Here is a 26,880-nt window from a genome sequence, read left to right as displayed (position 1 = left end):
CCATGTCCTCACAATGGCCTCTAAGGCTCTAACCGATCAGTCCTTCCATCCAATACACTTTCTCTCCTCTTCCATTACTCTGCTCTTTACCAACCCCATTCCAACCAGGCCGACCTCCTCACTGCCCCCAGACCTGCCAGGCCTTCCTTAGGGATTCAATCCAGCTTTCCTGTGCCGAGAATGGTTACCCCAGACACCTGATCAACTCCTGACCCTCTTCTCCTCCTTCATAATGAATGACTGGAGTCCAACTTTCTTCTCTCACTCCACCTGGCACACATGATTCTTCCTACCCTTTGTTTTTCTATTTGTTTATTTTTTATTTACCAAATCATTATCATGTTCGCCTTCGTTATTTATTTCCTATCTCCCCCTGACTATACTATGAGTTCCACAAGGGCAAGAATCTGTCCATTTTATTCACCCAAACACCTAAAACAGTTTCTGGCGCAGAGTAGGGGCTCAACATAGATGAATAAATACAATTTAGATGCTGGAGGGCAGGCAGAGAAGAAATGTGAGAATGTTCATTTTCCTATATTTTATGTTAGAGAGTTAACATTGCATAAAATTCAATATATGTTTTGAAATGCATTCAACATCTAGGGCACCTGGGTGGCTGAGTCGGTTAAGCGTCCGACTTCAGCTCAGGTCATGATCTCGTGTTTTGTGGGTTCAAGCCCCGTGTCAGGCTCTGTGCTGACAGCTCAGAACCTGGAGCCTGCTTTGGATTCTGTGTCTCCTTCTCTCTCTCTCTGCCCCTCTCCTGCTCACACTCTGTCTTTCTCAAAAATAAATAAACATTACCAAAAAAATTATTTTTAATAAATAATCGCATTCACCATCTTACGCTTTCCATAATTCCCTCTCAATATTTCTCTGAAGCTCTTTCAGGCCTTTATTTGATATTTTGCTGTTAAACTCATGTAAAATAATTTTAATACATCTAATTTTTACCACAGTGTGCAGACACGGTGCCATTGTGAGCTTTCTTTTTATGCTGATGGAAAGACCTTTCCCTTCCCTCCATTTATCTGCTTAGGGACACGTTTGGACTGATGCTTACTTAATATTAACGAAATGTGCAATAACCTGGACGTGTTTTTACTTCCTTTTTCAAACCCTTTCGCATTCATTGAAATTTTTGTAATAAATATATATCACTTGTAAAAAATTTTAAAGTGAAATTTAAAAGATAAATTACTTCCTTAATGAGTTATTTCTACCCCAAATGTCCTAAAAGTAGCTCATATTCAACATGTACCAAAAAAAAGAAAGAAAGAAAAAAGGACTGGCCTTATCCTTTTTACCGGATCCTTCTTTTCTTGTGTGTATCATCAAGGATGAGGCATGCTTAGCAAATTGCAACTTGAAATTTAATTTATCTTTGACTCCCATCTTAACAAGGCATCTAGTTATCAAGACTTCTCTGTTTTTAATTTTAATTAGTGTCTCCAATCCCATTCTGCTCCTCGATTCCATTGCTGTGATCAAACACCCTATGCAGGAGGAGGTCCAAATTCCTTCACACATCACTCAGATATCTTAAGAAGATGCCCTTGACCACCTTTGCTGCCTCAGTCCCTATCTCTCCTCAGCCTAGAAACCAGGCTTTCATTCGTGGGTTTTTTTTTTAATGTTTACTTATTTATTTTGAGACAGAGAAAGAGCAGGTGAGGGTCAGAGAGAGAAGGAGAGAGAGAATCCCAAGCAGGCTCCACACCCAGAGTGGAGCCCAACTCAGGGCTCGATCTCACAGCTGCAAAATCATGAACTGAGCAGAGTCAGACACTTAACTGACTGAGCCACCCAGGCGCCCCCACCAGGCTTGCATCCTTAAAAAGCCCAGACAACTTGTCTGATATTAGGCTTTCCTGCCTATCATTAATTTGGTTTTCTGCTCTCTTAGTATTTAATAAAGTTCCCTTTGAAAAGTCAAACCCATGTCAGAAGTGTGAAAGTGTGACAGGTCATGCATCTACTTTTCTTAGATTCCCCTCGAGCTGGAAGCTGGACAGGAGGTCCAGTACCTGGAGATGGCAAAGAGGCCATGAGGCTATGATATCCAGTTTATCCAGAGGGTTAAAATCTGAGAAGTGAAACGTGACCAAAGGGCACATCCCTGTGTTGCTTCATCTGTTTAATCAGCTGCCCTGCTGCTTGGAGAGATCTATTACCAGAATCCCACTGTTGCGGTTTGGGATGGTATAGGTTCTATTAAAGAGATTATCGCCCTGAACTTTGCTTTACAAAGTGCCATTGAACATGAGCCTCCTGACGTGATAGACGTACAACTGGTGTGCGGTGGCCAAGTCCTTGATCCCACCCAGATGAATGGCCAGCCAGTCCGATCGTGGGCGACTCTCTGAGGGCCAGTGGAGACTCCAAACAATAACCCTGACTGTGGGACTTCCGGGCTCCATAAAAGTCCAGTCTGCAGGAAGGAATGGGAGACAGGAGCGAGGGAGGTCATCTCGGCCAGAGGGAGCTGTTCAACACAACCACTCAAGTCCCAAATGCCTGTTTATCTCAACAGAGCCATCCCTGATGAAACACAATAGGAAACAGAAAGCTTGCCTTTCACAGTGATCTTCACGGCAAAGGCTCAGAAAGCTATTAAATGTTCACTACTCCAGTGCAATACAGGGGAACCAAATGGAAGCCTGAGCAGTTGAACTGACCCACAACCTGCCTGTGTCTCTACCTGTGGGGGCTGAAGCAGGAATGTGCAGCTGGCTTCTTGAAAATGGCCCCCTGCATGGAGAAAGTGAGCAGGATAGACTGAGGAAGGTGACAGTGGAAATCAAGCCCCAGCCTCCTGACAGTGACACTCAGGTGCTCATCTGTTCCCTGATCTTGCATTGTAATTAAAAAGAATGATTTTTGCATATTTAGGTATTTTCCATTTATCCAGTCTGATGCCTGAATTTGAATGCAGCTGAAGTTAAGGGTACTAATTAATTGTGAATCCCTCCAATACTTGAATATGAGGCCTCTCGAGCCTAATGTGCAAATTTATGTAAAAACAATGTGAAAATTAGAAATGCATTGGCACATTTTTTTTAACCAGAACTGTAGCGTTCTGTCTAGTCAAACAGACTGCTCATTTGCAAGTTGTCTATATGCAAAGCATTCTGCCCCTGGGAGCCTCAAATCTCCTTAGCAAGCCATCTGAAATTTGAGAACAGCTTTGTTCTGAACCTGCTTTCTACTCTCTACACTTTGTCTCCTCTGCTTCCAGCAGAAAGGCTAAGTCGGGAGTTCACCCGGCGACCCAGCAGCAAGCCCAGAACAGGAAGCCCATCCTGGGAAAAATCCCAGCCACCCTGGAGTTTCCCCTCGCAAACCAGACCTGGTGAAGCGAAGAGGCTGTTGGGGGGTAGGTCCTAGGCTAGCTTTTTCACTCTCCAGGGCTGTTGGAGGTGAAAGCAAGACAGCTGCTTTGGAAGCTGATCTCCAGTCCTGTGGACATGCCCAACCCAGCCCAGCCCAGGCACTGGGGGGCAGAGCCCGAGCTGGCAGGTGCCGAGCTGCGGCAGCAGGGGGAGTGTTCAGCTCCTGCCCTCGGCTGCCGGGCACCTGAGCCAAGAAGTGGGTCAGAGGTCAGTGCCAGGAGATGCTTGCAGGGCAGGGACCAAGTCATTCCACACACAGGAGTGAGAGGGGAGCCCTTGTGGGGATTCCCTAGCTAATCATTTAGCTGTGGGAGCAGGAAGGGTAGTGAGAGAGTCGGGACGATTTCCTGGGAACTGGCATGCAGCCAGGCAGAGCTAATGGGAGCCCACCCATGCCAGCAAAGGCGGCTGTGAAGCATGACAGCTAGAGAGGAGCACTCTGGGGACAGAAGCTGCACCATAAGGAGTGTGAATCATGGTCACCCCTTAAGGACACTCTTCGACATTTTCCCAGCAGCTCAATTCCAGATTAAAGGGACAGTGTCCCTAGGCCCCCAGCAGCTGGGACATCTGACACAAATGGATCCCTTTGCCGGGTGCTCACAGCTCATGTGTACTCAAGCGATGAGAAAGGTAATTCCCCGTATCGAGTCGCTCTCTAAACGCTGTTCTCAGTTGTGACCGGTAAGCTCAGTTTCCACCACCTTGGGTGCCATGGTAGTCACCCTGACATTGGTAGTCTGTGGCCTTGATGCTCACAGTGTGGTCCTCTGGATCGGCATCAATCCATCAATGCCAAGCTTGTCAGAAATGCAGACATCCTGAGGCCCACCCCAGACTTCCGGAATCGGGATCTGTGCTGTAACAAGACCCCTGGAGGGTTCATGTGCACACTGAGTTTTGAGAAGTTCTGTTCTAAGGTGCTGCTAATTTTCACCAAGCCAGACTGAGTTTCAGGATGTCGAGGTATCTGCTGGGTAGCTTTGAATAAAGCACTTCATTTCCTTGACCCTCAAGTCTTCATCCGTAAAATGGGGATGCTCATCTTCCTTAATTTAACATGATTAAATTAGACAACACATACATCTTGACGCAGTCATTGGATTGTAAACTTCCGAGAACAGGAACAATCCCTCTCTCCCTCCTTTATCTTCCTTACACACCAAATACAGTGTTCTGTCTGCAATGAGGTTGACTATTTGACATTCATAAAAATCAGCCTCCCTTGAAACCTCTATCCACCAGCCTGTTACCTTGACTTAATCCTCTGAGGCTTATTCCTCTAAATAATTGTATTGTCTCTACCTAAAAAAAAAAAAAAGTGCTTTGTTACCATGGCAACACACACAGAATCACTTCTGTAATTGAGGGTGGCTCTACTCATCAGCTCCCTTCCCACCAGACCCCATAGACAACATTCCACCCTCCTGCATGTTACTGTCCCATAGGTTTGCATCAAGACCCTACAGATTTCTGAAACTTACATGTACTTTAGGAAAACTATAGACCAATACAAGCAGACCAGTTGATTCAGTAGGAAGGCTCTTGGAGGGAGGAAATTCAAGGTCTAGGTCCCAGTTCAGAGCCTGACACGATTTTGCAATTTAACTCGGCACAGGACGTGACTTTTTCAGGACCCAATCTCCCTTATATGAGTGAACAATGTGCTTTCCTATGGCTTACACCCTCCAACGTTCTTTCGTTTTTCTTAGTTGTTTTTAAGTGTCACTTAACTGAAATTTCACAAACCTCCTCAGCATTAAACATTAACACGGCTCTTTTTATATGGTACGGTTCATTATCATGCCAATAAATGATTAATTATAATTCTCCAGCCGGACCAACAATTTGGCAGGACTTTTATGATTCATAATTTGTGCTGTGTTGTAATGTTACCTCTGGAAACTGACATACTAGCATTTATTGTTTTTTATTGCTTCTCTGAGGTGGTTTTTGAAAGAGACTCAAGTGACACATGTTTGAGAAGGGTTTAAAAGTTGGACACGGCTGGATGAGGCATTATTCATCTGGTGAGGAGCGGAAGATTGGTACTTCTGTGGTCGCGTGTGACCATTTGGGCACCAAATCCAGCAATGAATAATTCAACAGGCTGTTCGGCCAGTGCCACGGTTTGCAATGGGTCGTCCTGTGTGCTGACTGAGAGCAATTTCAATAACATCCTCAGCGTGGTCCTGAGCACTGTCTTGACCATCCTCTTGGCCATGGTGATGTTCTCCATGGGATGCAATGTGGAAATCAAGAAATTCCTAGGACACGTAAAGCGGCCGTGGGGCATATGCGTTGGCTTCCTCTGTCAGTTTGGAATCATGCCCCTCACGGGATTCATCCTGTCAGTGGCCTTTGACATCCTTCCTGTCCAAGCCGTAGTGGTACTCATCATGGGATGTTGTCCCGGAGGAACCGCCTCCAATATCTTGGCCTACTGGGTCGATGGCGACATGGACTTGAGGTAAGCTATCTAAGCCTCTCCTACTGTAATCACATTGAATTAATCTTGTCACAAGCCCACGTCACTGTGATGTCCATCTGACCAGCCTGATCTAGGGTACAGCTGAGGAACTAAACAGAAGACAATAAGTGCATTCCCTCAACTTCCTGTACAGCTGCTTAGCTATTGGAATTTGGGGGTTATACTTTATATTTGTGGTTTCTAATCCAGCTCAGTGAACAGGGAGCTGGATAGTTGCCATTTATCTTTGGGGAAAGACTCAAAGTGTTTCAAAAAAGAAGTTTGTCCAAGCCACGAGCGCACCTGAGAAAGTTTGCCCTGTTGGTATGAGCAAAAACAAAACGAGAAACAAACCAGACCTTTCTTTGTGGTGACGAGGAGCTCTGAGTGGAATCACGCGATCCAATTGTTCGTTACACATTAGAATCTATTCTAAGACAATATCAATAGTTGGTCAACTCACCAAATACAGCCAGTTCTTTGAACAAGTTTTTTCTTGGTATAAAGCCTCAGGAGGAATTTGTACATTCGCTTCGCTTCTACTGGCATTAAAAGAGAAAAAAAAAAAAAAACCTGCAGCAGCTTTTTTTAAATTATGCTTACCTTACTATAAAATAAACAGAAAATGGCTTCTCTGCTTCCCACAGAGTAATCTAAATTGCAATGTTTGCCCAATTCATCCTGTGCCAGTCTGAACTAGCACCAGAAAAAAAAAAAAAAAAACTAATAGAAATAAGACGAAGCATTAACGTGATGAGACCGAGAATTTTAATGCCTTACGTTGAATAGAAAAACATCTTTTTCCTTACCTGACAATTCCTCATTTCCTGGGAAAGGTATGCATTTCTGCAAAGCAGCCAGGTGGTAATGTAACGCGTGCTTATTAAATACTATACAGTAGGCAGTCAGCTCTGTTAATCACAAGCTACTATGCTCAGAAGAGAGAAGCTTAAGGCGTAGAAATGTAACCACTGGAAAATGTAAAGCTGTATTCCACGTTGACACAGTGCCTACTGAGCACTGTGTCATCTCAGCTGGGGTTGGTCCCCCCGAAGCTTCAGAAAAGCCATACAACCTGTATGGCTTCACTTCACATACTTTTCACTTAAGGAAATACCATCTCTCCTTGCAATAGATTTTTCCCCCTAAGGAAGTCTTGTAAAGAACAAAGGATGGCGAGCGCTGTTCAGGTTTAGTTAATCTGTGAACCACCACAGAGCCATAAGGCCCTTCTAGACCTCAACTTGGGCTGATCTGGACATAAGCACACAGAGGTGACAATTCACCCACTAAGCCAAGGGGAGTGACCCAAATTGAATATGGGACTTTGAATTCCACCAAACAGCTTTTACAGAGTATTTGTAACTTTTCAATAAAATGGAAGAGTCTTCTACCTCAAGAGAATGCCCCACGTGTAATCCGTTTGTAAAACAGAAAAGTATGCACGAGGCTGGGTTATTTGGCTGTTGGAACAGATTTCTTCCTGCGGGCAAAAACTGCAGGGACCTAATCTAAGCTCCAACTGACACTTTTCTGTGGTGTCAAGGAAATCTTATTTGTCTTGAAACAGATGATTATGTAATCCTGTCTACCTCATATAACAAATCCTGTAAAAAAATAAAAATATTTAGGAGAAAGAGCCAAAGTAAAACTTGAAACTTTGGTGGAAAACAGCCAGCTTAATCAGTGTATGTGAATCCTTCAGCAAGTCAGAATAATCCCTAAATGGGACATATGGCAGTGAAATTGTTCATTTTCATTCTAGAAAGTGTGTTCTCCACAGATGCCCCTTGTCTTGTGAGTAACACCAACAGCTCTCCAGTCTAGCAGTCACCTTGCTAGCCATGCCCCCTATCCAGACCTCAAACAAAACCCAGGAAAATATTCAATCCTGCTCAATGTCATAAATGTTCCTTGCGCAGGACCTTCTTAATCTCCTAATCCTAGAGCTCTGTTGCGCTATTTCTCAGCACAGAGGATGAGATATAAGAAGTGGGGTGGAGGTAGGGACGCCTGGGTGGCTCAGTCAGTTGGGCGTCCGACTTTGGCTCAGGTCATGATCTTACCGTTTGTGGGTTTGAGCCCAGTGTCAGGCTCTATGCTGACAGCTTGGAGCCTGGAGCCTGCTTCGGATTCTGTGTCTCCCTCTCTCTCTCCCCCTCCCCTGCTCATATTCTGTCTCTCTCTCTCAAAAAATAAATTAAAAAACATTAAAAAAAAAAGAAGTGGTGTGGGGAGCAAGGTGCTAGTGGGGTGGTTCTGTGTCCCACAGCATCAAGTGGCCCCAAAAACCTGACCTCAAGAGAGAGGAGCAAAAATGCCCACAAAATGAATAAGGCAACTCACAAAGTCACAGCAGCTGCTGCGTCCCTTAATCTAGGGACAAACAGCTCTCTAAACACAAATGCCCAGAAGACATCGCTGTATTTTAGCGGAGCAAATAATAGCGTTTATCACAATGGCTCATAATCATTGAAAGCAGTTAAATTATGCTGTTCAGTACGATGATGACATTATGCATTGCATATGTTAAAGGAAGAACTGGTCAAATATTCCTTTAAAGTAAGTTAAGAGAGTATCACCTCAGCTTTTGGGAACCAGTTTTCCAACACTTTCTATTCTTCTGGAGTCAGTTCTGTGCTTTAAGAACTTTACCTTCGGGGTGCCTGGGTGGCTCAGTCAGTTAAGCATCCGACTTGGGCTCAGGTCCTGATTTCGCAGTTTTGTGAGTTCGAGCCACATGTGGGGCTCCACGCTGACAGTGCAGAGTCTGCTTGGAATTCTCTCTTACTCCCTCTCTCTCTACCCCTTCTCCACTTGTGCATGCTCTCTCTCTGTCTCTAAATAAATAAACAAACAAACAAACAAACTTAGAAAAAATTAAGAACTTTACGTTCTCCATTTCCACTGGAACCGTAGCAATCGCAGCCAAGATATGATTGTTTCACAACAGGTATCTGTAATGCTTATCAGTTGCTAGAACAGATACCACACCATGAAAGCAAAACAACTCCATCTACAGTGACTTGCCTGGGTGTGCTTTCTGGGAGAAGAAACCAAATCAACCCCCCCCCAGCCCACCCAGCCCCCTCTCCCTCTCCCCTTCACCCCATTGTCCCCCTAACACTGTTGTCTCCCCCTCTCCCGCTCATCCCCTCATTCCCCTGCCACCATTTCTTCTGAACCTGGCAAGCCATTGCATTTTGCAATCTCCAGTGAAAAAAAATAATAGACAACAACAACAACAACAAACTTAACAGTTATCCTTAACGAAATTATAGACCTTGCTCATTGAAATACAGCAAGTGATATTTGAGCTCCTTCTCGGACTGCTCCAGCCTAGAAAAGTGTTGCGGGAATGTGAGTAGCGTACAGGTATTTTCACCTGTTCTAGCTGTGCTGTGGGCATTCTATACACAAAATGTTTCTGGGAGAAATGAAGGTGACATTTTCAGGCGAATCTGCCGGTGGCAGGACTCATAGTCCAGAGGACACAAAGACACCTGCCTCCTTTGAGGCTCTATTCCCAGAGATCCCCCATTTTCGAATCTCCTTTCAGCCACACCATGCAAGGACTTTTCCTTGTCATTTTCCTTTCTTTGACTTCTTGGAGGGATCCCTGCTTATGTACCTTTCCTCCACTCCCCCCAACTCCATCTGGAGTTGCCATCTACTAGCTACACTCCCTTATTCTATTTTCCAGTGTTAATCGTTCCTAGATTTTCCTTTGTTCTCTGGCTAAGATTGCTACATTTTTCATCTTCCAGGTCAGTTCATTGTTCATTGTTTATTGTTATTTTAGTTGTTCAAGATCCTCCACCCTCTGGCTTATCACAAATTTGAAGCAACCTCTCCCATTTAAATCACATAAATGTCCAGTTTCTCTCTACTCTGAGAACTAACCCAATAGTATTTGACTTTTTCTCTTTTTCCCCTCAAAGTCACCAAGCTTTGTTTCTCTTATGTAGCATTTATTTTTATTTTACTAGCTAGTATTTATTAGCTCACCATTATGAGCCACACACAGTACAAGGATTCCACATACATTGGTGTATTTAACCCTTGAGATAATCCTCTTGAGGTCAGTACTATTATTTTCTGCACTTGACAGATGATAAAATTAAGGCTCATAACCTTAACCCCAGTCACAGAGGCAGTACATATCAGAGACAGATTTGAATCCAGACCTAGTCAGGTATCCTTATCCAGACTCTTAATCTTTGTTCAACATTTTTTCTATTACTTACCATGTCCCCACTTTCTAGCACCACCTACATACACTTCATTTGATCTGTCAAATTTGGTGTTTTACTTCTAATATGGTAACAGTCTTTACTTTCCTCATCAGTGACTTCACCCAATTCCTCAACATTTAGTGAATTCTCATTTATTGTCTTTATCTCCAAAAGAAAAGAAAAGAAAGGAAAACAAATTTCCCTGGTGGCGAATAGGCTAAAGCCAAAAATTAAAGACAAGAGATTTTTTTCTTTTGTTACCTTTTTCCTCATTCCAGCATAAACTCATGGTAGTATTTCTATTGTTGACATCTATGCTTCTTATAAAACTTCAGATTTTATTCATAAAAGGAGTTTTTTTTCTTTTGCTGATCTATTCCCCTACACTGCTCCCTAGAATTATTACCTGTGAATTGTTTTTCATCTCATTTTGAGTGGTTTGATATTGTTCTCATGTTAGTTCAAATGGCATCAACTTCTGGCCACCTGTTCTCTTGCCCCTCTGCAGTGCCTCATGGTCAAGGTGGCCCACTAAAGCTAGACCATTCCCTTCTCCAGCTGCTGCCATGTCCTACCTCGGGGCCTCAAGAAACTACTCTTGCCAAACTCAAAACCATAACACAATTTCATAAACTGTCTTAGCAATAATTTAAAATTGAAGCTTTCCCAAGGAAATTTGAAAGAAAAACCAAAGAGAGAAAGAGTTGTTCTCAGAGTTTAAAATAAAAAATCCTTACCCTTCTCTTTACTATATCATCCAGGTAGAAAACACTGCCCCCTCCGTGCACCCCTCCCATCCCCTCTACTCTGGAAAGCACATTGGACATACTGGAATAAAATGATTTTATTATGGTGATAAATTTAATTTTTTTAATGTTTTTATTATTTATTTTTGAGAGAGAGAGAGACAGAGTGCAAGCAGGGGAGGGGCAGAGAGAGAGGGAGACACAGAATCTGAAGCAGGTTCCAGTCTCTGAGCTGTCAGCACAGAGCCCAACGTGGGGCTCGAACTCACAGGCTATGAGATCATGACTTGAGCCTAAGTCAGATGCTCAACCCACTGAGCCACCCTGGCACCCCATGATGATAATTTTAAATCCATTCTAATTTATTTTTGAAATAAAAGATAAAAGAGAGAATGTCAAAGGAAGGGAGAGAGCTTACAAACTCCAATATTTTAATTATAAGCAAGACTATTTCTGAAAATTATTATTCTGGTTTAGGATGCTGCCTTAGCATCCTTTTTTTGTATCTAAATTAAGTTAATCTGTCCCATAACAGATGGAACTTCTTAGAAATGTTTCACATACATCTCCAGCACTTGTTGTTGTTATACTATTTTAGCTCCACGAAGACAAGTACTTTTATCCTAAATTCTTTTTTTTTTTTTATCCTAAATTCTTTAAACACATTTTAAGTGAGGTCATTCCCAGTTTAAAAAAAAAATGGTTATTAGCCAAGTTAAGCCCCCGTTAAGCGTTGCCACCACCCTTTATTTTTTGCCAAGACTGTGCTTAGTTGGATGCATTAAAATGAAATTCCTCACCCCCAGCTGTTTTCCTTAGCACTATGTAGTGTGGTTTTGGTATTTGTGGAGCACAGCAGAGGGCAGGGTCACAGGTGATGTAAATAATTCTGCATTTTCCTTCAAGTCCACATATAATACCTTTAAGAAATTACTACTCTGATAGTCTCAATGCTACAGGTTTTGGAGAAAGGCCTTTCAGAAAAATGTCTCATTTCTGGATCCTGTATTTTGTTGGAACACAACACATGTGCACACACACACATACACACACACACTATGGCTGGAGAGCTAATACAGTAGTTGACTTTTAATGAGAGTCTTGCATTATTCTAAGTACTGGACTCACTGGGTCATTAGTCCTCACGGCCTATGAGGTGGCAATAGTTATAATCTTCATTTCACAGATAAGGAAGCTGGCCAAGAAAAGTCAAGTAAATTACCCAAAGAGCATAGTACTTATGTAGTAAGTGGCTACGCCTGCTTCCAACCCCAGCAGTGTCTGGCTTTAGTGCCTGGCCCAGACATTTAACAGCTCTGTTCCCCAGGAAGAGAATGTGCCTCTGTGCACATGGCCCCTTGAGGGGAACCAGGAAGACCCACCACCCAAACACCTGTCTTCCATCCATTGTCACATTGCGGAAGATAGCACCATTCCATGTAAAATCCTCCAGGTCCAAAGCCAAAATCCGCTCACCCAGCCAGTCCGCTCACTAAAACACAGATGCTCTCAGGAGTAATAGTATCAAACCCTGGTCCTTCTGAACACACATTGGGTAAATTTCTCAGCGGAAATAGAATCCAGGCCCACCACCCCCTCCACCCCCGCTTGCATATTTTCTTTAGTTCTTCAAGTCAGCTTCCTCTTTCTTTTTAAGCTACAGGCATTGGGGCAGTAATCTGTCTGCCTTAAAAAAGACACTGAGGCTCCCTCCCTTGGACATGTGCTCTCCTCCGAGGGACCAGGGAGTCCCATCCCATCTCAACACGGACAGACACAGCAAAGCCCCTAAAGTTTCGGCTGGTATAGATGTGCTGGCTTTTCTCTGATTGGAGGTCCAAAGCGTGGTGTGTCCAAGAACCCTGTACCTCTTCTAATAATGAATTTAAACAGTCATTAACTGTCTGCTCTGATCCTCGAGAACCAGTGGAGAGGGAGGAATGGCCCAAGACAGAGTAGAAAAACAACAAATCCAGATCTCCGCATTTTCCCCAAAGCTGGGACCTGTACAAAGATGGGCACATGCACACATCCGTCCATCAGCCTAGAGGATGCTGCTGGTTGAGTCTTCCACAGGATTTCCTAATCATGAATTGCAAGATGAAACTAAGTCTCCCCCTAGAAAACCCAGGCGGACGTATCAACCTGCCCATTTCCTTCCAGCATCAGTATGACCACATGCTCCACGCTGCTTGCCCTGGGAATGATGCCGCTGTGCCTCTTTATCTATACCAAAATGTGGGTCGACTCTGGGACCATCATAATTCCCTTTGATAACATAGGTAAGTCATTCCTCTGCAAGCTTTCTGAATATTACCCTCCTGTTCTCTGTTAACCTCGGGCCAGGCCCAGACCCAGCTAGTGTCTACCTCTCAAACCAGCGGCCGTTTTTACCCAATCAGGATTTCGTTACAGGTCATGCCTACGACTGAATGAGGGTTGGCAGAATCCAAACCCCAAACTTTGACCCCAAGGGAGAACCTGGTTTTCCTCCACTGCAGGTACCAGAGGGAGGGCTGACTCAAGGCACGGCCGTCTGGACCTGAGGAAGCCAAAATTGCTGATGCACAAGAGGCTATGTCCTTCCCGTAACGCTCAGTACCATAGTTCACAGGAACATGAGTTTGCTCCCAGACACGCAGATAGAAGAAATATAACATAAATATATATACACACATTCCACTAATGATTTAAAATTAGGACACCTAGTGAGCAATCGTGGGTGTGGTGCTGGGAAACTACCCAACGAAACGTAATACAGGTAACACTCGACTGTGAGCCACATCTTGACTCAGAAGTTCGTTGCCTGGTGCAGTCTGTACGTGATGCCCCAGGAGTCAAATCTACCAGTCATGACTCTGTCTCCACTCATTTTGCTCCGAGATGTTCACCCCCACCCCAAAGGGGCTTTTTTTTTTCAGTTTCCGGTTCAACAGATAATGGTGAGAAATTAAGTGTTTGTGTAACATGGGGTCAAGGGTAAGACAAGACAGCTCCTGGCCTTCTCAAACCAGGCATTTCCCACACCGTTGTAGTCATAAAAGATGAGATATAGGTGAGATAGTTCTCTTGCAAACAGGTTGTAGGGTGACTCCACAGAATCCCCTGCTCTGCCTCATTCTCCTTAACTCTCAGTCTGCTCCCTTGGAAAGCACCTTCCTTCATGTTAAACAATGTAGACTTCCTGCATTGCAGGCCTCTCAAAGAACCTGTCTCTTGAGTGAGGACTTTTAATTCTATTATTACTTATTGTTTAACAAAATAATTTAAGCTTCAAAATATTCTCGTCGAGGGGCGCCTGAGTGGCTCAGTCGGTTAAGTGTCAGACTTCGGCTCTCGTGGTTCATGAGTTCAAGCCCCAAGTCAAGCTCTGTGCTGTCAGCTCAGTCTAGAGCCTGCTTCGGATTCTGTGTCACCCTCTGTCTGCCCCCTCCCCCTCTTGCACTCTGTCTCTCACTCTGTTTCTAAAATAAACATTAAAAGAAAATTCTCTTCGTGATATTCATTCCCTTCTGGAAAATACTTCATGGCTATATTGAATAATTCTAACTGTAGTGTGAATAACTTATAACACATCCTTTTTAAAAAATATATGTGTTTGTTTATTTATTTATTTTGAGACAGAGAGAGAGAAGCAAGCAGAGGAGGGCAGAGAGAAGGAGAGAGAATCCAAAGCAGGCCCCACAACACCAGTGAACAGTGTGACAAGGGGTTCAATCTCACAAACCCCAGAGATCATGAGCTGAGCTGAAATCAAGAGTTGGATACTTAAACGACTGAGCCACCCAGGTGCCCAGCACTTCCTTTAATGTGAATAAATTTTGAAAGGAACAGAAAATGAGACAGAGTAATTAGCACCTCTGTGGAGGTAACGGTCATCAGGAAAGAGGTCAGGGCAAAAAGAAAAGAGAAAAGGGCAAGATTTTTAAAACTGTTAAATGAGTTAGCAAAAACAAAGATACTGACTCTGCTTATTCACCATTTTACCCAGGCCTGTTTTCCAACCTAACCTTCTTGCTATTGGTTTTTCTAGTCCGTTAAGACAACAACCCAATCACTTCACAAGTTGTGCTCGTTACTTTTTAGACAAGGAAACTAAGGCCCAGGGTAAAGTTTAATTTGCCCCAAATGAGCACTGAACTGGAAATGCCCCCTGGTCTTCACATTCTCTCTGTGGTCAGCGCTGCCCAGCCCGAGTTCCACACAATGCCCACCCCACTGTGCAGGTGCAGCACCATAGCCGAGCCCTTCCCATAGGGGGTTGGGGTGGAAGAGGGCGTCTCCCCAGCCTGTGCCACCGAGAACACGGAGACCAGTGGCTGCGGGGTGCTGTCCCTGCTCCCCTCTGCTGTCTGTTTAAAAGTGCCCAACGCTATGAACCATACACCTGCTTCATCACCTAATTCCCACGGCAGCTGCGTGAGCTACTTATAATTCTACCTGCTTCACAAAGGGGGACACCAGGGCACAGAGAGGCTGTACAGTTTGCAGCCTTCCCACAGTTGGTCAGGTTCAGACCCCAGTCCCTCTGGCTCCAGTCCATGACTGTCCTCCTCTTGCTTTTATCCGTCTTTCTTTCCTCCCAGACCTGCTCTGGGAACTCAAAACAAAAAGGCCACATTACAGTTCCAGTGGCCCAACTGCTTTCCCATCGAACTGGACGGGCGTTAGACACGTGCTGCGCGGGCACACGAGGAAGGGGGAGAAGGAGAGAGAAACTTTACCCCACGGGGAGTCAAGAATCACACCAACCCACCTTTCTGGGTGGGAACCACACACTGAATTTGAGGAAGGGCAAAGAGTGTCTTTAATGGCCAACTTCTGGTCCCAGAAAAACTGTCTCTGGCCTCACCCGGTTGGCAGAAGAAACACAATTTGGGCAGGTGGTCCGTGTGTTCATCCTGTAGCCTTGGGCCTCCCCAGAGAGGTAAAGACTCTCAGCAGGAGGGGCCCCAGCCTGGTGGGGCAGCGGGGGAAGGGAGCCCCTTTCACAGAAGGGACACATTAAAAATATACTATACCCTAACCACACTGGCATCCCAAGCACAGTATCTGCACCTGGATGTAAGCTACCAGAATACAATCAATTCGGATCAAGACGGTTTCAACTGGAGGCCTACAAACTTGCCACAATTTAAGTAGTCTGGACACCCCAGGGAAGAAGTCTCCTCCCAAAGTAGCAGGATGTAAGGATACCCAAAGGAGGTTTTTCTGGAAGCTCTTACCAGTATGACCATCAACCACTCTTTTCCATATCCTGTGTTCCACCATTTTCTCCTACCATCTTTTTTTTTCCTGTTTTAGGTTTTCCCGGCCATTACTTAATCCCTTTGAGTAATTTCTGGGACAAAGTAACTGCTGACCTTTATACTGCCAGGAGGACCAGAAGGCTACAAAGAAATTATGTTTTCATCACTGTTGTGTTCATTTTAAATTCATGTTTGCAGCCCTGGGATCTAGAATCCATTTTCCGGTCCTCATCGAATCTCCTCCAATGCAGAGCAACGACCACCCTCGAAACTTCATGATTCGATTGCACTTTCCCCTCCTGCTTTAAAAGGATATTTGACAAAGAAACAGCCCGTGAGAAGTTGAGGTTGTTGGCACACAACTATGTAAAAGCAGTGATTGGACAAAAATAGTTAAATAACATGGGGTAACAAACCATCATGTGATGGGAACAGCAGTAAATTTAACACGAGGAAATTGAAGCATGGCTCTTTTATCTGGCTGGGTGAGCACGTTCCTGCAAAGAATTATAATTGCTTGAGAGGTCGCCAAATATATTATCTCACAGAAAATTTAAAGCATGCTTTTTTCAACCTCCTCTCTCACCTCTCTGCTGTAGATTTGAAGACCTGAACTCAGTCTTAACCAGAAGTCATCAGCCCACAGAATGCCTGGAGAATTCTGAACTTTTTGTTTGGTTTCCACTGCCGTGATGTAACAGGCAGACATAAAATACCCATGTACACCCCAAGAACATAAACACACACACAAAGTTTAGAAAGGTATTTTTCCCAGGATATCAAGAGCCAGAGACCAAAGAAGCCAAGATTTTGACAAACTGAAAGTAAAAGATTGGCAGTGTAAAGAACCCTAAGAGGGATTTGTACCATCCATGTTAGCAATGCTTCACCAGGAAGATTAAATCTTTTGCCGGGGTGGATCAAGGAGAGTTTTATTACTGTTTTGCTTGAGTCTGTTTTGTGGATTCATAAGGGGACTGATATACTACCTAAGCCTTTTGCAGGCTGCTTACTGTTTTGTCTTCCTTTTTCCTGGGCTACGTATTTTGTTGATCAAATTGCTCTCCTGTCATTTTCAGGTACGTCTTTGGTCGCTCTTGTTGTTCCCGTTTCCATTGGAATATTTGTTAACCACAAATGGCCCCACAAAGCCAAGATCATTCTTAAGGTAAGTGCCCCATGCCATAGGTTGCAAATGCTCCACAGTGTGAGTTTCAATAATTGATCTTTCCAGCGACGAAACCGGTTTTTTCAGTATATCATAAACCTCCATCTAGCGAGACTTCAAGTTGTTAGACATTGCAGTGCACTCTTCCAGAGTGCCCTTCCTGGTCCCACCTACAGGGCAGGATTCTATCCAACTCAAATGCCACCTCTTGCTTTTACTCTACCCTCTATTCCCAGGGCACCTTGCTCTGATCTCTGTTCTGTGGGTTTGTATTATAAAATGTATCTATACAGCTGTTTTCAAAAATAGATCAGATGTTTCTTATCTCTGAATCCACACGGCCAGTTCAGCATCTGGCAATTGGTAGATATTAGTACCCATTAGTAATTAGTAACCATTCATTAGTAACCATTCATTCCCCTTCAGGAACTATATTAGAGCTAGTTGGTATGGATATGGATAAAGTGGTATAGATATAGACACAGATGATATAAATACAGAAATAAATGCAGATAAAGATATACATATATATAGATGGAGACATATATATATCCTACTGATTGGAAGACAAAATAAGCTAGTTGGTGTTCTTTATTTTTCTGGACAAAAAAAAAGTTATAATCTCCAAATTTTCTTGCTGTGAAAATAAGAAAACAGTAACAACAGTGGCTTTTGTTTATATATGATTTTTTAACTTTTGTAGAGTGTTATATCCCTTTTCTCATTATCATCATCACAAAAGGCATCTTGGGCAAGACTTGATCCTCAAGTACACATGAGGAAAGCAAGACTAAGAGACGTTGTAAGACTTACCAAAGGAAGGAGAGCAGGAAGAGTTCAATCTGGAAGCCGGGTGTTCCAATTCTTCCTGAGTGGGTTTTGTTCTCGATCACAGCTGTCGGGTCTGCTTGTGTCTTCCTTCCAGATCGGGTCCATCACAGGTGCAATCCTTATCGTGCTCATAGCTGTCGTTGGAGGAATTCTATACCAGAGCGCCTGGACCATCGCTCCCAAACTGTGGATCATAGGGATGTTATTTCCTTTGGCTGGTTACTCCCTAGGGTTTTTACTGGCTAGAATAGCTGGTCAGTCCTGGCACAGGTATGGTGTTTTGATCAATCAGACTGGGTATCTGCTTCTGTAATGGCTGTTGTATTCATTTGCTAGGACTGCTATAGAGAAGTACCCCAGCCAGAGTGGCTTAAACAGAAATTTAAGGTCTTACAGTTTTGAGGTTAGAAGTCCAAGAAGCAACGTGTCAGCAAGATGCTTCCTTTGGAGGGATGTGAGGGGGAATCTGTCCCAGGCCTCTCTCCTTGGCTTGAAGATGGCTGTCTTCACACTGTCTTTCTTCTAGAAGTGTCTCTGTGCCCAAACTTCCCCTTCCTATAAGGACACCAGTCATACTGGATTAGGGCTCACCCTAATCATGTTATCTTAACCAAGTATATCTGCAGTGACCCAATTTCCAACTCCGGTCACATTCTGAGGTCCTGGGGGTCAAGACTGCAGCATATGCATTTGGGAAGACACAATTCAACCATAACAGCTGTAAATACTGATAAGACATTCAAAATCTTTCACCTGTAATAACATTCACCCAATCATTCTAAATAGACTCAGGTCCCCCAGAAATAAAATACTGACCGACTCTTTTGCTCAGATTCTTGGGGACCATTCCCCACACAATGCAGACTGAGTCCTTCCATTGTCTCACGTCCTTATTCTCCAGGCAGAATAACTTCAACAAAAGCACTTAGGGTGGCCTGGTGACAAGGGGCCCTCTGTCCAGCAACAGGCGGAGCTCCTCAATGACCCAAGGTGCAAACATCAGAGCTGGGTTTAGCATGGACAAGTCTAGTACCGAGTAAAAACTTTTCCTCCCCTGCCAGACCATCTGAGCCAATAGGCAGAAAGAAAAGCTGGTGTCGCAGCTGCAGCATGCCAGACATTGAGAAAGAGACGAACAGGGCTGGGCAGTGGGGGGTGTTACACGTCATCAGGCTGATCTGGGCTTGCACTCTGACCCACCACCAACTGACCTTGGGAACCCCAGGGCAGGCATTCACTCTTCCTCTGACTTTTCTCGTCTGGAGAACGGAGCAGTACCACCTTCCCGGCAGACTTTTATCCAGCTTTCATCAGAAAAACAAAGCCAATTTAACAATGAAGCAACTATAACAAATACTCTATCTTGAGTGTCTTCTCAGCCCCTACTCTGTGCTCTGCACTGGTACCAAGGGCATAATTGGAAAGAATGAAAGGAGCCCCCTTTGAATTCATGGAACACTAATATAAATGATCCTACTCTTTTCATATGTATATTTTTATTTACATATATATCTACTTTAAGTGAATATATATTAAGCAATGTTACACTGTATGTTAACTAAAATTTAAATTAAAAAATATGTTCACCTAAAAAATAAATAAAAGATAAATGTATATATTTATTCAACATGTAATTTTATTTGTACTAAATAAATATATTATTTGTTAATAAATATTATTATGTAACAATATAAATAAATATTATCTTTATATATAAGGTTATATACATACATATACACATATATACATATATATGTGTACATACATATTATATATATATATATATATCATACACACATACACATATAGATATATTCCACTGCTCAATGGGCAAAATAAGCTAGTCAGTATTCTGTGTTTCTCTGGACGAAATGATGTCAAAAACTCTAAATTTTCTTTAACGTGGAAAGGAGAAAACAGCAACAGCGGTTTTTGTTTGCATATGCTTTTTTAACTTTTGTGATGTTTTATATCGCTTTTCTTACGATCATAACAATCATAAAAGGTGACTAAGCCAAGATTGTGTCTATGTATATATAGAGAGAATATTTGTGCATACTGTATATAATCATATATATTAAGAAGTTATCTATCCATGTAGTATAAGTAAAAGAATATGTTGAATAAATATATACCTTAAAAGCAGATAGCAAGCTACATACACATACACATATAAGCACTTGTTCTCATTGTATCTGCTTTCAGTGCCATGCAATAACAAAGCACAAAATAATGACCATAAGAGCATAAATCCTCTCAACGCGTCTTGCAGGTGCCGAACAGTTGCTTTGGAAACGGGGATGCAGAACACTCAGCTGTGCTCCACTATCGTGCAGCTCTCCTTCACCCAGGAGGAGCTCAACGTCGTGTTCACTTTCCCGCTCATCTACAGCATTTTCCAGCTCACCTTTGCGGGAATCTTCCTAGGCAGTAAGGAATAATGCTGATCACATGGCCCCGGTGATACTCCCCTTTGAGAGACCCTCGAGTGGATAATGTGGCATTGTGTTCGATCACTTTTTTTTTTTTTTTTTTTTTTTTTTGGCGGTGAATCGTAGTTAAATTAAGTACCTTTTCGTGGGTGGAGAAATAAAGGGGTGGGAAAAGTCATCTCTACTATTACCACGAATTCCCAACAGCTAATGAAAAGGTGGCAATTTTATCAGAAGATTTTTGTAAAGATTACTGTTAAGTGAAAAGTAAGAGAGTTTCATTCATCTCCACGAACTTTTCTTTTTCTCCAGTAATTAGGGAGGCATATTAACCTGTTAGGACCATTTTATTTTGTGTCTTTCTATATGCTTCTAAGAACCCCGAACTGGCTGTTTTTTCCAAATCATCATCTTCATATGCTTTGTAAATATAGGATATTTTTCACAAAAGTGGTATTCAAGAGATATTTATCAGGCTAAGTTATATTAGAAGACAGATACATGAGCATGTGCACGTGTACATGTATTATGTAACATCCATATAATTAGAAGAGTTAAGGCAAACATGTTCTTTATTTTAGGGACTAGGGATAGCTAATCTGATTTTTTAGAAGTTTATTTATTTGTTTGTTTATTTATTTATTTTGAGAGAGAGAGATACAGACAGAGAGAGAACGAGCTGGGGAGGGACAGATTGAGAGAGGACAGAGGATCTGAAGCGGGTTCTGTGCTGACAGCACAAAGACTGATGTGGGGCTCAAACACAAACTGTGAGATCATGACCTGAACTGAAGTCAGACGCTCAACTGACTGAGCCACCCAGGTGCCCCTAATCTGATGTTTAATTTTACTCTGCTGTGGCATACACTTCTGATCCTTGGCCCCTGCCACCTGCTGGCCTTCACCTAGGTGAAGCTTTCCTTACATTTGTTCTACAAGGATTCATGATGTCTAGCCTCTATTTTTAAATTTTATCTTCTCTTTAAAACGAGACTGATATTTTATGCTTCGTAGCAATTTAAGGGAGGTTATATAGTGAAGGTGAATGACAGAAATAATGGGAATGTTATGTTATAGACTGCCTGGCTGTCCAGTGTTGTTTGGGTTTGGTTTAATTTTTCACTTGGCTCTCAAGTTCTCAAGCTCTCATATTCAACTTGCCTATGGGTACTAATCGTTCTCTGTATTACTGTCTTGAATGTTATCCTCAAAGCAGAGTTTTCCTTCTAGTATAAAAGACTCCCTGGATCCATTTGAAACTTTCCACTGATTTATCACTGACACAGGAGACAGGAGTCCATGGCCTAATTACTCTGTTGTCTTGTATGATAAAGACATATAGCCAATTTGGGTACCTTGAGGTTTTTCCACATAATTAGCTAGTGATGTCTACTAGAAAGCCAGAGAAAGCAGACTGGATGATGGAACAATTAAGTGAATTTACTAGTTGGATAACTAACTCAAAAGGGATTAGTAGATAAGTGGAAGGAATGATGGGAAGGCAGGTACTGGTATTGGTCTTATACTTTCCCACATTTTTATAAGTCAGAATAAAGATGAGGAAGCCATATTTGTTGATACATACAATGCCTGGAAACATATTTTGGTGAAAGAATTTTTTGGAACAAAGAAAGTAAGGAAAGAAGGGAATGAGGGAGGAAGAGAAGGAGAAAGAAAGGAAGGACAGAAAGAAGGAAAGAGGAAGGAAGGAAGGAAGGAAGGAAGGAAGGAAGGAAGGAAGGAAGGAAAGGGAAGGGAAGGGAAGGGAAGGGAAGGGAAGGGAAGGGAAGGGAAGGGAAGAAGAAAGAAGAAAGAGAATAAACAATTTGGTTAAATAGAATTAGTGGTGTACGTGTGTTGAAGGGGTCCTGGCTGAAAACAGTTTGTAATAAAACTGTTGGGCTATTTTAATTAACCAAAAGCTCAATTCAATAGATTCAATAGCTCAGTGGCTTCAAAATTAATGTATTATAGAAGTGCAGGGATCAACAAGGAGACATGGATCTTGACATACTAAGACCTTTGAAGCACTCCTGAGCACTGACTATTCTCCCAGGGCCATACTAGGTACCTTACTATTTTATTTCACTTAATGTTCACAACTGCATTATGAGATAGACATTATTATGTATGTATTAAGTGTGAAGTTCCAATGATATAATACTTTTTCTTCCTCTGTTGACTTTGTAACCAATGAGAAGTAGAAGAAAAAAAATCATATATTTAGATAACAAAATAGCACTCATTCAGATAAAACTTAATTAGAAAATATGGCTCGAAAACCAACGGGGCCTATGAAGACCACCCCTCTCCCCTGCCCCATACATGGGCCCATAGCGCTTGCCTACACACATACACTGCTCTGCTCCCCTTGCCGGGCAGTGTGCCCAGGTCAGCTGGCCTCAAAACTACGCTGATAGATGCACTACCACCAGAGACCAGCAGCTTCCCAGAAGAGAGGAAGGCTGATCCCAGCTCAGCCAAGGCTCCCGCTTCGGGGGAAGAAAGGAGTCAAGTCAGGGAGAGATGGAGTGTGATTCCAGCACAAGTCCTCCCACACAGAGCATTAGACCTAGGTGTTGGACCCTGCACCATAGCATGGACCCTATTTACTGAGGACTGTAATAAGTAGGAGGTGGTGGGCACAGAATACGTGCCTGCTGTCATTCTTGACGAGCACCCACCGCAGGGCTGATGCCTGCAGAAGCCATGTGAGCAAGTGCTCCCTATGGCTGTGCTCCAGGTCTTCCAGAAGTACCATGACTGGTGTGCAACCTAAGAATGGCTTCTGCTCTCTCTAAGCAGCCCTCAGCCTACAGGAAGTGCAAGCTGATATCTGAGCCATAGATTATGATCACTGCCCAAAGAAAGTTTGCAGCTAATTGATACGAACCTTGATTAACCTCCTGTGTCTTGCCTTCTAGTTTATGTGGCATACAAGAAATGTCATGGAAAGAACGACATGGAATTTCCAGAGAGCAAAGACATTGAAACAGTCTCTGGGTCATCGTTCTCAAAGGTGAACGGAGGATTTCAGCCAGATAACAAGTAGACACCAAGTTGACAAAAAAGAAGAATTCTAAAGTACACGTTCTGCGATAACAGTATCTGTTTGTTTTTGTTGGGATACTTGGCAGGAAAGGGTTAAGGTGAAAATTTAAATTCCAATTGAATCCATATATTGGTTTTGGTACCAAGTGACTGGTGGCCCAAATCCTTAATGTGACAAATATTTATATGTATATATGTACTGTCTTTGAAATATGCCCGAGAAATGTCCTCAGACCACAGACTATACCTGACACTGGTAACACTGAGAACCTCATAACTCCTAAACCGGATTCTTACTCAGAATCTCAAAACGCAGAGATGAGCACCTGACTTTATGTATCTTAAGATAGATGCAACGAATTATTATTATTATAAAGTGATCAAGATTTTCTTCAGTATTTATGATTGTAAGAAGATTGAAATGAACATCTTCCACTGACATGTTAATTATTATTTTGAAAATGTTGCAACCTATTTATTTATATAACTTTATCATGTAACATGGACAAGTAGCTGACTTCCTGCATTAAAAAAAAAAAAAATTAGCCTTCTCCAGTGACAGTCCAAGGGCAAAAATAAGAGAAAAGAGTTACTAAACAGAAATCAATCGTCAAATTAGGAGTCCATAATGCATCAGCGATGTCATACATTGGTTGCTCTGCCTCAGGAGTCCAACACTGCCACTAGATTTCTTTTTTTTAGGAAAAACAATTCTTTCCAATGGCTTGAATTTGGCAAAGAGCTCTTCAAGCCCTGGAGAGGGGCTTCCTCAAGGTCTGCCTGCAGGGGGCAGGTCGACGTTGGCTAATGTGACAGCTATGGAGCGGGCAGGTTGCAGAAGCATTGGGAAAAAAACACCACTACTCCAGTTGGTGATTTTAGTTCAATGGGAGATCATGGCGAACGCAAGGAAAAGCACAAATAATAAAGACCCACTTGAAATGCAGGACATGAGTCAGTTAGATGTGCACAAGTGAGTATCGATAAAAAGAAACATGAATGAGGAAGAAGACGACATGCCCAGGGCCCAGAAGTAGGAAGGGCGCTGCCAGATGGGTTCTCTGGGTGCTGTACGTAAGTGTCACAAGAGGAAGCAGGGAGGATTTGATCAATGGCACCAGGGGTTTAATGTCAAGGGGGAAACAACTGGCCACGTGTTGGATCTGATTTAATTTCTTTTCCTTCATTCTGCGGCAACATGGGGGCACATTCTTAATTCAGTTCATGGTGGTTTTGTTCCATTTCCCATTTGGAAATTCTCCCTGCCTCATAGATTTCCTTTCAAATGTTTTGGCTCCAAACGGCCTTTGGCATTTGGGTGAAGCAAGTTCAGATCCCGCTGTTGTTCTTCAGCATCACAAGAACATGAACGTCAACCCTTAGCTTCTGATAGGGAGTGAGGGAGTCTGCTTTGAACACCGTAATATGTATGCCTTTTTAGATGAGGTTCACATTTACGATTGGATAAGGTTCCTATATTTTTTTTCATCATTAGATTTATTAAAAGGGACTACAGCTTTTTATTAGAGGCCAGTAGGGGAGAGGTGGTTTAGATTTTCTATCAAGGAGTGTCAAAGAATATGCTTCTGATGGCGCAGAAGGAAAACTTTGAGTCTGTCTGTTCAGTGCCTCCTACGCTTTCCTCATCAAACAGAAAACAGGCAGGTGTGCTAAGGCCACTGTGAATTCATATCAGCATTTCAGCATGGCCAGACAAGGGTCCGGAAGCCAGCAGCTGCAGCAGGCAGGATTTTCCTCCCTGCAGATCCAAATATGTGAGACAAAACTTGGCTTTCTTACATGGTGTGGTATTGTGTGAGTTGTGCTAGAGGGAAGAAAAATAGCTGAGCTTTGTAAAATGACAGCTCTCTATTTTTAAATGAGCTTGAAAAGCCTATTAAATTATGTATTTTATTGCCTCTGTGAGTATCATATTAAATGAATATTTTATTTTAAAGGCTTGAATAAATGCAAATAATTTTTGTAATGTTTGGTCTAGTTGAGTCCTTGTGACAAGTGTCAAGATTTCCTCACTGTTCAGTTGGAGAGATCTAAATAAGGTGGAGTTTCTCTACTATGAAATTGTTCTCTGAAAAGTCCCTGAAAGAAACTCTTAATTGAATCCTCCAGTAATTAGGTCTCCCACTGATATAGACTGAGGTTTGTCCCCAAGCAAATAATACAGGGGGAAACATTAATCAAAGACTTAAAAACAGTGTGACAATTATAGCTGTTTTAAAATAATAATAAAAGTATGACACGTACTTATAAATAAAACCACCATCACTTTTTATGAAAAATATAGAGTAATATATATATTCTCTATGAATATATATATGTACATTCATATATATTTGGAGAGACATGGAGAGACTCCAGTGATGGCCTTAGTGCACTAAAATCTTTCACCAACAGTACTGAAGAAATTCCATATATGAGCCTCATCTGACGCCTCAAAGACATCACCCTGTTGTCCCTCCAGGAACACTTATTACTCTCCTCCAGCAGGAAACAATTTATCTTTCTTGGAATTTTTGACAGCCCATTGCTTGTCAAGCATTCCCTTCTTCAAAAACCACATTCATTTAGAACAAGAGTCTTCATATTCTGGTACGAGTACTCCTGGGAGTTCAGGAAATTGTCCCTGGGAGTTCAGGAAATTGTCCAAGGAATGTGAAGGCATGGATAGGGAATCCGTTTCCATTTCTCCATTTTCCATATGTGTGCTTTCCCAAAACTTCCATGCTTGGGATGCCTCAGTGCTCCACTGGCCCTGGGTTCTGCGTCTCCTGGCAGGGCTCTCCCCCTTGAACAGGAAATCCCTAATCTACCTGTGGTGGACAGACCTGGGGGAAAGACTTTCCAACACCAGCTGAAGGAACAATTCAGAATATTAGTGTCTGTGAAAGGCTTCTTATCTTTTTAATGGATTACGTATTTATTTAAGAATCTAGAAGCGACATTTTTTCCCTGTGTTGGAATATTTCAAATATAGAAACACTATAGGGTGGGAGCGGAGACAAATTTCCGTGAACATGCTAGCACTTCCATCCTCCATTTTTTACCCCAAAAAGCATCACTCTGGAGGGTGATCCAAACCCATACTTATGCATTTGTCAGAACTGAAAAATGAGGGGCACCTGGTGGCTCAGTCGGTTGAGCATCCGCCTCTTGATTTTGGCTCAGGTCATGATCTCAGGTCATGAGATTGAGCCCCCCATTGGGCTCTGCACTGACAGTGCTAGAGCCTGCTTGGGACTCTCTTTCTGTGTCTCTCTGTGTCACTCCCCGACTCTCACACAC

General features: G+C 42.8%; 1 protein-coding gene and 1 long non-coding RNA gene across 2 annotated transcripts in view; one reads left to right on the top strand and one right to left on the bottom strand.

Moving 5' to 3' along the window:
* Window positions 1-26,880, bottom strand: part of LOC113600815 (uncharacterized) — a 172,044-nt gene that overhangs the window by 42,364 nt on the left and 102,800 nt on the right. Inside the window, exons 7-9 of the long non-coding RNA XR_003421908.2 lie at window positions 18,073-18,649; window positions 6,675-8,697; window positions 3,353-6,404 (exon numbers count right to left, since the gene is read on the bottom strand). This is a non-coding gene — a long non-coding RNA (uncharacterized LOC113600815). The remainder of the gene's footprint in view (window positions 1-3,352; window positions 6,405-6,674; window positions 8,698-18,072; window positions 18,650-26,880) is intronic.
* On the top strand, window positions 5,279-25,564 carry SLC10A2 (solute carrier family 10 member 2). Its single transcript, XM_015081194.3, has 6 exons — window positions 5,279-5,865; window positions 13,010-13,128; window positions 17,175-17,263; window positions 18,189-18,364; window positions 20,367-20,524; window positions 23,451-25,564. The coding sequence occupies exons 1-6, from the start codon at window positions 5,489-5,491 to the stop codon at window positions 23,576-23,578; spliced, it is 1,047 nt and encodes a 348-aa protein (XP_014936680.1). The 5' UTR covers window positions 5,279-5,488; the 3' UTR covers window positions 23,579-25,564.

The sequence above is a fragment of the Acinonyx jubatus genome, chromosome A1 (assembly GCF_027475565.1).
Source record: "Acinonyx jubatus isolate Ajub_Pintada_27869175 chromosome A1, VMU_Ajub_asm_v1.0, whole genome shotgun sequence".
Classification (NCBI taxonomy): domain Eukaryota; kingdom Metazoa; phylum Chordata; class Mammalia; order Carnivora; family Felidae; genus Acinonyx; species Acinonyx jubatus.
The sequence above is the reverse complement of the archived record's forward strand: the minus strand, read 5'-3'. Positions and strand labels throughout refer to the sequence as shown.